At 39.7% G+C, this 14,205-nt stretch overlaps 1 protein-coding gene across 2 annotated transcripts; it reads left to right on the top strand.

The window, feature by feature from the left end:
- Window positions 1–1,267: 1,267 nt before the first annotated feature.
- On the top strand, window positions 1,268–7,383 carry LOC117943924 (protein unc-119 homolog B-like). Of its 2 annotated transcripts, none has more exons than XM_034870363.1 (5): window positions 1,268–1,683; window positions 2,652–2,765; window positions 2,988–3,084; window positions 3,290–3,462; window positions 5,460–7,383. In XM_034870363.1, the coding sequence occupies exons 1-5, from the start codon at window positions 1,452–1,454 to the stop codon at window positions 5,570–5,572; spliced, it is 729 nt and encodes a 242-aa protein (XP_034726254.1). In that variant the 5' UTR covers window positions 1,268–1,451; the 3' UTR covers window positions 5,573–7,383. The 2 variants fall into 2 exon arrangements, with proteins under 2 accessions (XP_034726254.1, XP_034726253.1); XM_034870362.1 differs by having other exon boundaries at window positions 1,269–1,683; window positions 2,985–3,084.
- The last annotated feature ends 6,822 nt before the right edge of the window (window positions 7,384–14,205 follow it).

Raw genomic sequence — 14,205 nt, 5'->3', positions numbered from 1 at the left:
ACACGGTTAGACAGGAAGTGACGTTTGTTTACTTAAAAATAAAAGCCCAACATTATTATAAAAATTATAAATATAATCATAATTATTTAAGACAATCACTTGTTTCACCCTTAAATGGAATCTTTACATTTCTATAGGCTAATAAGAAAATCATATAATGAAAGATGAAATTTGTGGGTATAATTGTAATTAAGTGATCACTTTACTGTTGTGATTTTGCATATTGTAGAAGTGTTTCCAAGGTTCTGGGACCCAATGACTGAAACTACTGTTTTATGGCAATAATTCAAGATAAGCAATCACTTTGGAAAGCTAAGCCTAACTGTAATGCTCTGAACTTAATGAAGTGGCTGAAATGATTCACAGTGTTTTGAAATTAAAGCAGAACTAAAATTTAGGAATGTAACAGTATTTTGTCTTGAAAACTCGAACCAGAAAAGCTCTGTAAACTGATTGTAGCCTGACGGAAGTACTCTGTTCAGTGGACTGGATTATCAGGTTCTGACGGAGACAAAACGATATTGTACACCGGCTTTACACAAAGTTAAAAGGACTTGTTCTTATGAATTCATATTGCCCTCGGGAAGAAGTGGAGCCGTTGCAGCAACCAACATTGGCAAAAAGTATTTAATTACAAAACATTTAGTTTTTTGCATGTGCTACTTATTTGGCTATGTCTTGTGTAAGGCAAATTTCTACATATTATAATATTAATAATAGTTATGATTGTTATTTATTATTGTTATTATTAGTATTAGTATTATTTATGCAGCGTCCACTGTTTTGTGGAGAGTTCTGAGGCTACCCGCATCTTAACTGCATGAAGTCCCCATCAGCTCTCTCACACAAAACCTTTATTTGCATAACACCTGGGCCTTTCCTAAATTTGCGTTGCATGCGCATTGGGGTAGGAAACGTCACACCTGTTTGAACATGCAGCATGTTTCCAGAATTAATGAAAACACTGAACTCTGGGGCCCTTAAACTGTGTTTGAGGCTGCAGTGTGTGTGTGTGTGTGTGTGTGTGTGTGTGTGTGTGTGTGTGTGTGTGTGTGAAAAGTAAGCTACGTAATGAAAATTATTCTTTAGTACAGTATTATTACATTGTGGTATTGCTAATTATATAGCAGACAAAATTTCGACAATAGCCAAAATTATATAAGACAAAATTATTATTATTGTTATTATAATAAGTCCGGTGATTCAAGTATTTTCATCCAGCGCTCCCTGGTGGACGTTTCAAAGAACCACTTCACACCCTGCTCTGGCTCACAGGACGAGTTGTCATGGCAACTGTACAGCATGTGCTTACAAAAACAAGAGCTTGACCGTTCGCCGACAGTTCTCTCGACATTCAAGTTCTAGCTAAAACGCTACGACGCCATTTTATTCTTCTAGCATTTATCCGAGAAGAAGAAGACACTTGGTAAAACAGAAGTAGACAGTTAACGATGAGCGGAACCAAAGCCCGCAGCGACACGCCTGTTGCTGAAAATGTCTCCGGTGGCGGCCACAGCACTGCTGCTCCTTCGCGGGACCGCAAGCCTGGCGGAGGGGTTCTGAAGAGGCTCAAGTCCCGGAGGAGCCAGGTGGACAGCAGGCCCGTCACGGAGGAAGACCTGCGGACACAAAGTGGACACATCACGCCGGAGGATGTGTTAGGACTGCGGGTGGCTACTCGAGGTTTGAGTCTCTCTCTAATGTATCTTGTTAAAGGTTCACGCGCACACATGATGCTTCGTGCTTCCTGTCCTGTTAACCGAGCATCTACAAGCTACACAACACATTTAATCTAGCTACACATTAACGATACATAAAACTGGAGGAAATTACGTCCAGTCGAGCATGCTTATGTGGCTGTCATGTGAAATAGACTTAAATGGTATTACATCTGTTGTATTATCTGAGAAAATACATATCTGACATCATAAACAATACATAGACTTCATGGAAAAAAACGATGTTTCTATTTTTAAGCAGCAATGGAACATGGGGATTTAATAATAGGAGGCGTCTTTGACATTAATCAAATGTCAAATAGGGCACACAGGGCACTACTGTGACATCACAGCCAGGATTGATCATTCTGTATGGCCTGAATTAGATTAAAAAAACAACTAATAAGGATAAAAACATGGTAGATTCTCGTCAACGTTGTAGCCTACATTTACAATTGTTACAACAAATGGGACATGCAAGGAAATGAAACTAGAAATTAAATGAATCATCTCCCCCTTTATAATAAAAGGGCACTGTTTTATCACATTATTTAATTGTGAAGTCTTAATCAGTGTTTTTAATATAACAAAACTGTTAAAAAAACGCGCAGATAATAGGCTACAGCATATTCTTGTTGGCTTCACACATGCCTATTTTCATGCATATTTGTGCAATACCACAGTTGCTCTACAGCAATCAGAAAAGCATTGCCATCTCTTATCTTCTTTTGTAGATAGGGTGCATTATGTATCTGTGTATGCAAAGATTTGTGTGTCATCTGAGTGTTAACAATGTCAAGCACAGTGTTTTGCATGTTATGTTTGTGCACGTCAGAGTATCTGTTGTGCTTTAACGGTGTACACATGAACTACAATGGCTTGAAAATAATATCAACGTTTTTAACCCCTGTATGCTGTCTGTCATTGTTGCAGGGTACCTCTGTAAACCTGAGGACAATATTTATAACATTGACTTCGTACGCTTTAAGATCAGAGACCTGGAGACAGGCACTGTCCTTTTTGAGATTGCCAAACCCCCACATACAGGTAATATGCATCGGCTTCCTGCTTGTACTGTTTTATGGTAGTGTTTGTTCTTTAATGAAGCTGTTGACTGTGAAGTATCTGGCATCTTATGTTTTGACCCTGCTACCGACTTGTTCTGGTTATTGTCTCACACCATAATAACAAGGTTCAGAAACATCAAACATAGTCCTCATTGTCGATTGTTTAAAAAATGTCTCTGTCCTATTTTGTTGGTCTCAGAAGATGATGAGGAGAACAGAGAGGCAGATGCGTGCGCAGGCCGATTTGTACGCTACCAGTTCACCCCAGCCTTCCTGCGCCTGAGGACCGTGGGAGCTACGTGAGTGACTCACACTTCATCAACACACACCTAAGGAAAACACACTCACATGTTCCATGGACAAACAATGGAAATGATTGCAGCATTGTCGCTGTCAGTTACACACTCATTTGAGCCAGTGCAGTATAAAATGGAATAACATTATGATCACAAAACATTACATTGGAACATTACAATCTCCCTTCTCTCTGTATCACTCAATTAGGGTGGAATTCACAGTTGGAAACCGGCCTTTAAACAACTTTCGCATGATCGAGAGGCACTACTTCCGCGATCACCTGCTGAAGAGCTTTGACTTTGACTTTGGTTTCTGTATCCCAAACAGCCGTAACACCTGTGAGCATATCTATGAGTTCCCTCAGCTGTCTGAGAGCCTGGGTAAGTCGTCTTTTCCTTACACATAGCCATTATGAGTAAAACCTATAAATTCCTTAAATACAGTTATGTTAAAAAACAAATATTCCATGCAATGATTATATTGAAGTATGTCATATGATACATTGAAGCTCAGAAGAGATTGTGTCATCTTATCCGAATGTTAAATATCTAGAAGACTGAATTTTGTTTTACTTAATCTGTGTACCATGCAAATACCAAAAGAAACAGATCAGCAGTTATTGATAATGCCTTTTTTTCTAGAGGAGATTTGTGAATTATCTTTTGTGTGTCACAATTGCTCACTTAACAAAAGTCTAAATTAGTAACCTGTTAATCTTATTTGGTGGTGAAGCTGTAGGGGATGGAGGGATCTGCAGCCGATGTTAGCAGCAGTCTTCAATCTCTTACAATTGCAATGCAGCAATTTCGCTTAACTCAAGGTTAGGGCTGGGCAATATATCAATATTATATTGATATTGTGATATGAGACAAGATATCATCTTAGATTTTGGACATCGTAATATAGCATAAGTGTTGTCTTTTCGTGGTTTTTAAGTCTGCATTACAGTTAAGTGATGTCATTTTCTGAACTTACCAGACTGTAACTGTTCTATTATTTGCCTTTATCCACTTAGTTGTTATATCCACATTACTGATGATTATATATCAAAAATCTTGTGTAAATATTTTGTGAAAGCACCAGTAGTCAACACTACAATATCGTTATCGATATCGATCCATATCAAGGTAATGGGTGAAAAATATTGTGATATTTGATTTGCTCCATATCGACCAACCCCTACTCAAGGTGCACTATTTATGCGGCATTTTGGATAATTTTCTCCAAATTACCGCCTCGTAATGTGCTTGCATGCATTTTTATGACCCTCATGTATGGTATATGGGACAGTATTTCATCATTATGTTATAGAAAACAATAATTATACACTACAACTATTAACTCTTCCCACTCTAGAGTAGATTATCTTAATATATTTTGCACTATCTTGCAGCAGAAATGTTCATATTAATGAGCAAAAGTGTTCTTTCTTAATACAATACCTACAGTACATGCCATATGTACGTTGAAAGAGTTGTTAGGCACTGCAGTCCTTTCACCACTCCATACAGGCTGTAAAGAGATCCCTTCCTAGTGTGATTACACTGTAAGTATGGGGAGCAAAATTCACAGTACTGTAAAAATGCGTTTTAAAGTTCAGTTTGAGCTAATATGAGGCTTCAGCAGTCTGAGCTCGCTAAATTAATTGGGTATCTTCTTAGTCTATCTAGGTTTATTGCCAATGTTGTGTCCCGGCATCAAACCTCCATGTGACAGCTGACAGCTTAGCTTGAACGTAAAGTAGGCAAATGTATCTTCATATCTATCTCAATTTCCTGTGTCCAGCAGTTTAGGAAGAAAAAACATGGGTAAACACAAAGAGGGAACTTTATCCTAAAAGATCTAATTCTGGAGGATTGAGATGAAACTCCTCATATTAGCCCAGGCTGTACTGAACAAGACGGTGAATTTGGTCCTTAGTGTTATTTCTGCTATTTCTGTCTTCTTTGTTTTACAATGCCGTTGCTTTAGGAGGGGGCTGTTTCATGGCCAGTTCAGAGAAAGATTTATTCCAGTGACCAATGACTCTTTTAATGAACATAATTTGCGTGTTAGTATTTTGATGAGATGGACATAAATACGTCTGAAACCTTCCTTTAATGCTTTCACGTAAGAAGTTCCTATAACATCACTTGTGTTATGCGACAACTATGGTGCCATTCATATTTGCTAATACATTATTTTCCTAATGAGCTAGTTTTGCCACTGGTTGTGTATTGATATTATTGTTATAAGGGGCATAAGCCCACCACAGCAAAGAATTTGGACATTTCAAATGCTTAATCAAGAATGCTAACCCAATGACTTCACACACAATTGTTTGGAAATTCAAAAAAGTGTTGGAATGGATGAAATGCATATGTTGTCTGTTTTTCAGTCCGTCAGATGGTGGAGTGTCCTTATGAGACCCGGTCAGACAGCTTCTATTTCGTCGAGAACAGACTGGTCATGCACAACAAGGCAGACTATGCTTATAACGGGGGACAGTGATATCGGCCTGCTGCATGCAAAAACACACACACAAACACACACACGCACATACACATACGCACACACATACACACACACAAACACACACACGTACATGCACACACATGTACTGTCATCTGTAGACACTGGTGTTGGGCAAGTTACTTTTAAAAAGTTATTACCGTAGTTACAGTTACTAGGTACTTTTTCCAAAAATAAATTAAATTAAATACCCAGTTACAAATTATAAAAGTAACTAGTTACTTCAGAAAAGTAACTATTGCGTTACTTTCAAGTAAATCTTTAAATGCTCAAAGGTGACCCCACCTCCACCCCTCTTAACGGAAGTGCATGTTCAATTATTTATGATAAATCTGACTATTGAAATTGACACTCAATACAAGACATTATTAACAGAAACAATGTCCACAAATCTAAACTATTGTAATGTTGCTGTGAGACAAAGTGACACCAGCCTCAAATCAAATGCCATGTATATAGATATTATGTGGTATAGTGGATCAATGCAAATAACACAATAGATGTTTTGGAACTTTTGATATTTATTGCTCCTCATTTGGGCTCGCCATACCTGTCTCTCGTTGACTGACTCGCTTGTGTTTGTGTGTCCGACTATGCGTACTTTCAAACACCGGCCCAATTCTACCTCTGATTGGCTTACCATAAAACTTTACTCAACCTCAGCCAATCGACAGCATTAACGTGCTCTTCTCGTGCACTGTCCACTAACCAAGGAAGAACATAAAAAAAAGGTCTTTGCCTCTCGGGTCAAAGATCTAGTTGGTCTGATTTCAATTATAGTAACTTGCCGCATTTTTTAGTAGTAACAGTTAACGCCGTTAATATGATTGGAAGAGTAATCGATTAGATTAGTCTTTATCTTATTAGCTGTTATTTAAAAAAAAAAAACATCACTTGTAGAGACATTTAAAGACACACATACATGTTATATACGTAGACACATGCATGCACATAGCTGATTATCCATCACTCCTACATGCACAAGCTAAATGACACAGTTGAATTGCCTCTGATGTTTTTAAAAAGGAATAGCAAATCCCTGGGATCATTTTCAGGAGGCGTATTTCATATTGCAGAAGGTCAATATCAGTCTCTACTCTGACATACAAACAGAAAGCTTCTGTTAGAATTAAGTTCAATAAGGACTCTAGTGGCTATAAACGTCTTAAACACACCAAATGTCTCCTCTTAGCAATTTTTAGAGTGTCCTACCACCCCCTCAACAAACACACACACACACTTTCACACACATACACATTCAATCCCCAAGTGACACACATAGTGTGTCAGAAGCAGCTGTTCTTAGCTACCGCCTCCACAATCCACTCCAGACAATATCAGGGGAGAAAGCGCGAAGCATCCACAAAAACACTCCTGTCAAACACACATGGTCACTCCTGCGATACCCATTTTCCTCTCCTTCCTTGCTTTCACACAAACACACACACACACACACTCGTATTTGAGCTGTGACTGAATCATGGCAAAGCGAGTAAAACAACAATAGTACTGTACAAGACTTTGATCCAAGGTCTGGGAGACCATTACTTTTTTGTTTTTCTCTTGTTGATAGCAACATAGAAAAATAGATTGGTTAACAGTTAACAGAAATGCAACTGTAAGATTTGACTGCAATAAAAAACCTTACATGATGAACAACAGTCAAAAAAGAAATTTCAAGTAGATAGTAAGAAGTTCTGATATCATGATGCATGCGATGATATAAACCAAATAGGGGAAAATATTTGTAAGAATGGAACACTGAATACCAGATATACTGTGAAAAAAAAGTTTAAAGAAGTGTTCCTTGGTCCAAGGAAAAGTTTGTCGGTCCTTATTTTAAAGTCACATCAGATATTTTTTCCCCCATCAAAGTTTTATTAGCTGTATTTTTTTTTTTAATTATTTTCTTACCACGCACGTCTTAAGACATCAAAATCAAGTTGGAATATATCTGGAAAAATTGAGTGGTATTTCTGGCTTCATAGTGTATTCCCTTTTTGTACTTTGTAAACGTTGGTGTTCAGGGTTAAAGGTGGTGTTTGTAAAAAATATATATATAATTTGTAAAAAGTTATCCAAATAAATGTAAATTTTCAGATACAAGATTTGTGATGTTTGCTTCATTTCTGGGGATGAGAAATAGTTGCAGGGAGTTGAGCTGATTTTGGTAGTTTGTGAAGTCCCAGAGGTGGCCACTAGGAGGAGTTATGTTATGACTAAGTTTTAAATGAGTGCCACTGGTTTCAGTTTAGTTTTATGTTTGATTGTGGAAAAGATCACAGCAGTGGCTTTTATTATTATGCTGGAACATTTTGACATTGTATCTGGTATTTGCTCAACAGTTATGTGTATGGCTGTGGCTTCACTGCAGAGGGGACATAACACTGATAATACCATTTTAATTCCACATATTACTTTATCTACAGGCAAAAGGTGATGAGCTAGCATAGCATGCAATACATTCAAAAATTTGTTCAGGATTGTTGCACTTTGATCATCCATTTTTGGAGTCTTGTAGAATATAAACCAAAATCGGAGCCACTCTGTGTTTGTTCTTTCTCAGGCTTTTTCTTCCTATCTCTGTGTTCATCTCTCCGTTTAGCCTCTCTCAGTTTCCATCTCTCTTTCCAGCTCTCATGCCCAAAATCTCATGGTCTTTTCTCCCTCGCCTCTCCTATTTGGTTTCTCTCTCCACACCTATGCAGCACTTCCTCCCTCTCTCTACCGCTCTGTTTTTCCCTTTTCTTTCCTCCTCTCTCACCTGGTAACCAGACCTCTGGAGAGGAGTGTTAAGTTTCCACTTTCCCAGAGAAGAGGACAATCTGAGCCACACAAAGACCCACAATGGACCCCCTCTGCTCTCTCCTCCCTTCACTCTGCCACTGCACAGCTGCACACACACACACACAGACACGCACACACACACAGTAAAATACAAAGTATATAAGAATACCAACTCCCACTGCGTGTTATGCCTGTTAACCTCCTCATTCTTTTTGTTTTACTTTTCATCGTATGAAGCTTTCCTTCATCTTTTCTATACTCTCCATATACATTTTGGTTTTCTCACTGATACAGTCAGTTGTCTGCAGTCAACATACAAATACAAGTGTAGTCAGACTAGCATACTACCTCAAAGCTACAAAGCTAAACTAAATCAATCAACCAAATCATTATCATCAAAAGCTTCAAACTGCCTATACACATTTAAAAAAGGCCTCCATAGGTTTACTCCACACACACTCTCCCCAAAAACTAAGCTATCCCTTTAAAATACATTTTTAAAAATGGTGTGAAGATCTAATGTGTCAACTGCTGATTAGACTACAAAGCAGGGCGCAATTTAACTGTGAGCTCATAAATCAATAATCACAGCCTTCCATCAGGCTGGAGGGCCTGTACATTGCAGAACACAAGTAAAGCAGCTGGACTTTAGTGAGCCACGTGTTACAATTAGCATGTACACACACGCACACATATACACACACACACACACACAAACACACACACATACATCCATGACAATAAATACACACACTTTCCAACTTCCCAGGGATGATTTGTGTGTTCCCGGGCCTTTGTGGAATACATTTCAGTAGTCAGTCACAGATCGACATGCACCGGAAACAACTCCCCCCCCCTCCCACACACACACATACACACACACACACACACACACACACACACACACAGTGAGTGGCTCTATCTTTGTGGGGACCCGTCAGTGACATATTGCATTCTCTAGTTTCTTACCTAATCGCCTAAAACCTTAAGTCTTAACCCTCCAACAGCCCTCTAAAGTTATGGTGTCCAGCATTTTTGCCCCATAAAGCTGTTGGGACCCCACAAGTATACTGTATTCTCGGGTCTTTGGACCCCACAAATATATTTAAACAAGAAATACACACACACACACACACACACACCTATATTTGTAACTGGCTTTCCCTTATATCCTGTTCAGTGAATCACAGCACATTGAGATTAGGAGAGGAGTGAAACGCACTGGTGTATTAAAGGTAGCTTGATACACACAAACACACACACACAGATCTACACTCAGGCAGGGGAACAGGGGGGACAGTGGTCTCCTATTAATAGTAACAAGGAATGGCGTTGATAGGTCCTGTGAAAGGAAACGGAGGGGGTTATGGAAAAAGGATTAAAAGAGATGCAAGGACGCACCGCAACTACACTTGTGTGCGTGTGTGTGTGTGTGTGTGAGTGTGTGTCTAAGGCACTTTGGAGAGCGGTGGTGTGGATTTCTTCCTACAAAAAAATCTCTCTCTACTACCAATGATCCTCTCTCTCTTTCTCTTAACATAAACACACTTCCTCATCATCTCTTTTTTCTCTGTCTCACTCTCCCTTTCTTTTCCTTTTTCTCACTTCCTTCCGTCCTGCTCCGAGGCCCTGGCTTGAAATCCATCATGTGTTAATACTACATTATCCGCAGCACATCTTCCGATAAAGAGGTGATGAGTCACGGCACAGTCCTCTCTTTCAGGTCGGCATGGGGATGGTTTCAAAGATATTCGTGACTCCATCTGTATCTGTCACATTGTCTATTCCGGCAATTGTTTAGTCACATCATCTCACCCCTGAAAGAAATCAGGGCAGACGTGAAGCTGTAAACACAGAGGATGGTGCATGTAAATATGAATAAACATAATTTTAGAAGTAAGAAGCTTATTCATCATCGCTATTACCTTTTCAAACACTTATACAGTCAGTCACAAGAGTACACTTTAAAAAAACTAAAACTTTGTTGAGGGATAAAGTGTCACTTCTAAAGATCATGTCATTTCAGATTGAATGGATGTTGTAAGTTAATGTCATGCCGAGCAAAGCTTCGTGGATGTGACAAAACATAACAGATAATTAGTTTTCTCAAAGTTAATAATGCACTGGGTACAACAGTGATGGATAGCAAGTCCTTTAACAAACTGTGACTCCCATACCAATTTCCACGTTGACAAGTGCTCTATTGAATATCTGTCTTTAAGTGTTAGGCCTCTGTGGATTTGTAACCAGAAGCCTTTATGTGGCGTCTATGTAGTGTCTATGTCTTTCCCTGCATCCATCCGCCCCACCGTATATGTGGTGTTACAGCGTGGATCTCAGTTGCGGCTGCTGCTTCCGCTACTGCTGCTGCTTGCACTCACACAGAAATAGTCCTGTGTCATCAGGGTGGATAGGTTATGGCCTGTTTGTGCTCGCAGGAAGTTCACAGTCGCCTACGGAAGCCTCTCAGAGCCTTCCAGCACCATCAGTCCAGTTTGTTTTGTGTACATTAATCAAAGGTTAACTTAACCTTCAGTCAACTGTTGAAGAGGCTTGTAAATCTCCCCCACAATCTCTTCCTTCCTTTCCTTTTCTCTCCTCCCTTTGTCTCACTCCCTTTGCCACACCTTCCCCTGGGGGATGGAGGGATTGTGATAGGAGAACGGAGGTGGGGCTCCTGCTGCAACCACAGGTGTGCTTGTTTCCTCCCTTCTCCTCTCTCATGTAATGATTTCTTTGGCTCGCCACCTGCCAGGTGGAAAAAACACCCACAGCAAGTGGAGTGCTTTAAAATGGTCTCCTGACTTCCATTTCAAAAGACTTTTTTTTCTTGTTCTGTTTGTCTTTATCCATCAACAAACATTCTATTTGTATCTCTTTTTACTATCAATTGCCCAGGTTTATTTCAATGTAGTCTTCCTAGAACTTGTTGCTTGATTACGCTTTGCATCACAGTCAAATGATGGTGTCTGGCTCTAAGACCTACTGCTACTGAAACATACAGCTGACTGTGCCACAGCTTCTAGCTTTTCAGATGGTCAAAAGCCGCCTTTAAAGCCCCTTTCTCTCATGATCCCCTTCTTAACTCTCTTTCAAACTGCCTCGAGGGGGGTGGAGAGCAGGTCCCAGGCCCTGGCAGGTCAGAGGTCGCCTACAGACAATGCGTTCCCACTCCGGGTCAGCTGTGGTCAAGGAAACAAAAGCAGTGAAGACTTGGGTTGGACAAACTATCGCAGTGTTTTAAGGTGGCAGAGTGAGTGACAACGTAACAGAGGGAGAGTGACGGGATGGAGCAAAAGCACGAATAAAAAGTGCAAGCGTACTGAAAACCTTTCTCACACACTGACAACCCCCCTTTTACAATTACAAATGCATACATTTTGCGTATGTTACAAGATTTAAAAAATCGGAAAAACTGGAAAACTCAAGTTAGCCACAAGTTGCTCAAAGCTAGACATTGTAGTCTAACTGTCCTTGTCACTCTCTTGTATTTGTTGGGTTTAAATTAATTATAACAATACAAATAAAGCGTTTTTGCTTTAGTCTCAAGTTAGGAACAAGTTGGATGCTTTATATATTGTTCTAACTTGTCCCTCCCCTCCCCCATGCCACTGTCTTTCTCCTCTCTTTTTTATTCAGTGCCATTGATCATGCATGCAGAAATTCAGCACGCCCAACGATGGTGCTCTAGCAAGGATAGGTTAGCTAGTGCAAGGCCTTGCCCTACATACTGTTCTCTCGCTATGGTCCACTAGGCCACAGTCACACCCTCCCCCTGATCTGCCTCCCCTCACTGACTTCCCCCATTGACAAACACACATACACATACACATACACACACACACACACACACACACACACACACACACACACACACACACACACACACACACACACACTGCAGCCTGTCTCAGAAAGCAGCACATGCACAGATCATCAGGTGGTGCTGGGAATGTTAACTCATCATTATCCAAACCTTAGTCACGTGCGGTGAACTTTTTTTGGCATTTTTTGGGCCTTTATCTGAAGACATGAAAGGGGAGAGAGAGAGGGGACGACACGCAGCAAAGAGCTGCAGATTGGAGCTGAACCCACGGCAGCTTGATACAAGAATCTCATCTGGCCCAAAAAAACATGCATGATCTCATCAGACTAAGAGATTTGACAGAAGGATGTGTATGATGTGAGATTTTGCTTTGCTGAGTGTCAAGGTCACTTCACAATGATAGTAACTTTGTGAGCACTTGTTTCACTTTTGTTAGAGCAGCAGGGGCATGTGACGAAACTGCTCAGCTGACCAGGCCTGGCAGAGAGAGTGGCTGACTAAGGTAATGCTGCTAATCTTCCACTTAGCTGGTTAGGGTGGCCTGTCACGTGGGTTGAAAGAGAGTGGGAGTGGGTAAGATCAGGTTTAGGTGAGGGTTGAACTGTGATTGGCTAAGAACTGGATGAAGGATGTTGTGTGTTGATCACAGCTGTTTTGGATGTGATGGATTAGGATGAGAGCTGGGCAGCAGGAACAGGTGTGCTGATGGTTGTGTGGGTTGGACCAGGCAAGTATGATTGATGTATGGAGAGTAAATCAAAAAGGAGTTGTTGCATTGGGCTTTGAAAGACTTTGCGGATGTGGGGTTGGTGTTGATGAAGACAAATTGAGTCCAGGAGGTGAGAAAAAAACAAGTTCAGGTTAAAAATGCATTGTAAATGTGGTGGATTACTGTTGGATCTGACCAATGGTGAGGTGAGCGATGGTAATGAATACACATACTGCCACATACTATGATACTACATCGGACATCACATTGAAAAGCTCTGTATCATTTCACAATACATCATATCGGTCACATAATGTAGCAACAAGACTTATATCACATCATAACATATATACTGTATATTATTCAGTTTGCCGATGTGAGGAGGAGAGGAAGGAAGAAGAAGTGTCATTTGTCAGCTGACATAATGTCACGATGAACTAAACCCATCACACTCCATGAAAATAAACAGTCATTTTAGCATTATAAAACACACTCTCTGTCAAAACGACAGAAACCAAATAAAACTATGAAAAGCCATTTTTGGTCTTCTCTATATTTTCGAACCATGAAAAACTATAGTGTTGGTTGAAATAAACACACACTTCACCAATTTAGATGTGAAAATATGTTGGCTCTGTACACGCTAAAAGTAATGTTTTTTAAATGAAATCTGGTTGGTTCAGAGCTAGCTTCTTCATAGCTGTTTCTGGCAAACAGAAAGGTCTTAAATAGGTTATAAAAAGGTCAATTCCTGAAGGAATAGCACATGTAACACTTTTATTATTTTTTATTATTAATGTTTATTGTTATTCAGATGTGCACCAAGTTGTAGACACACAGTTAAATGTCTTGCAGAATTTTTCTAGTTTTTTACTATTATTATTATTGTTATTAATAATATTAACAGTATTTTTTATTTCCATAAAACGAGCCTTTGTTGACCTTTATACAATCTAAAACTACTATGATGACTCCATGTCCAAATTTCTGTTTATGTAACCTTGGATATATTGTCTGGCTAAAGGAGTACCCTGGTTACGGATGCCTCATTACACCTGAGGTGTGAACTGGCACCACACGAAGACATCGTTTTCCATTATTAAAAATATGTTCATGTAGAGATAATAATATAATGAGTGAAAAGGCATTGAGTAGCCTAAGAATGTTTTTTGTAGCCCGATCTTTCTTCTCTATTATAATGTTGCAATGGAGAAAATGCTGTGGGACCAAGCTGTTGGGATCAACCAATGACAAGAACGGCGGGGAAACACTACAGAGAGCGCCACTGGC

The sequence above is a fragment of the Etheostoma cragini genome, chromosome 4 (assembly GCF_013103735.1).
Source record: "Etheostoma cragini isolate CJK2018 chromosome 4, CSU_Ecrag_1.0, whole genome shotgun sequence".
NCBI lineage: Eukaryota > Metazoa > Chordata > Actinopteri > Perciformes > Percidae > Etheostoma > Etheostoma cragini.
This window is presented reverse-complemented; position numbering and strand designations above follow the sequence as displayed.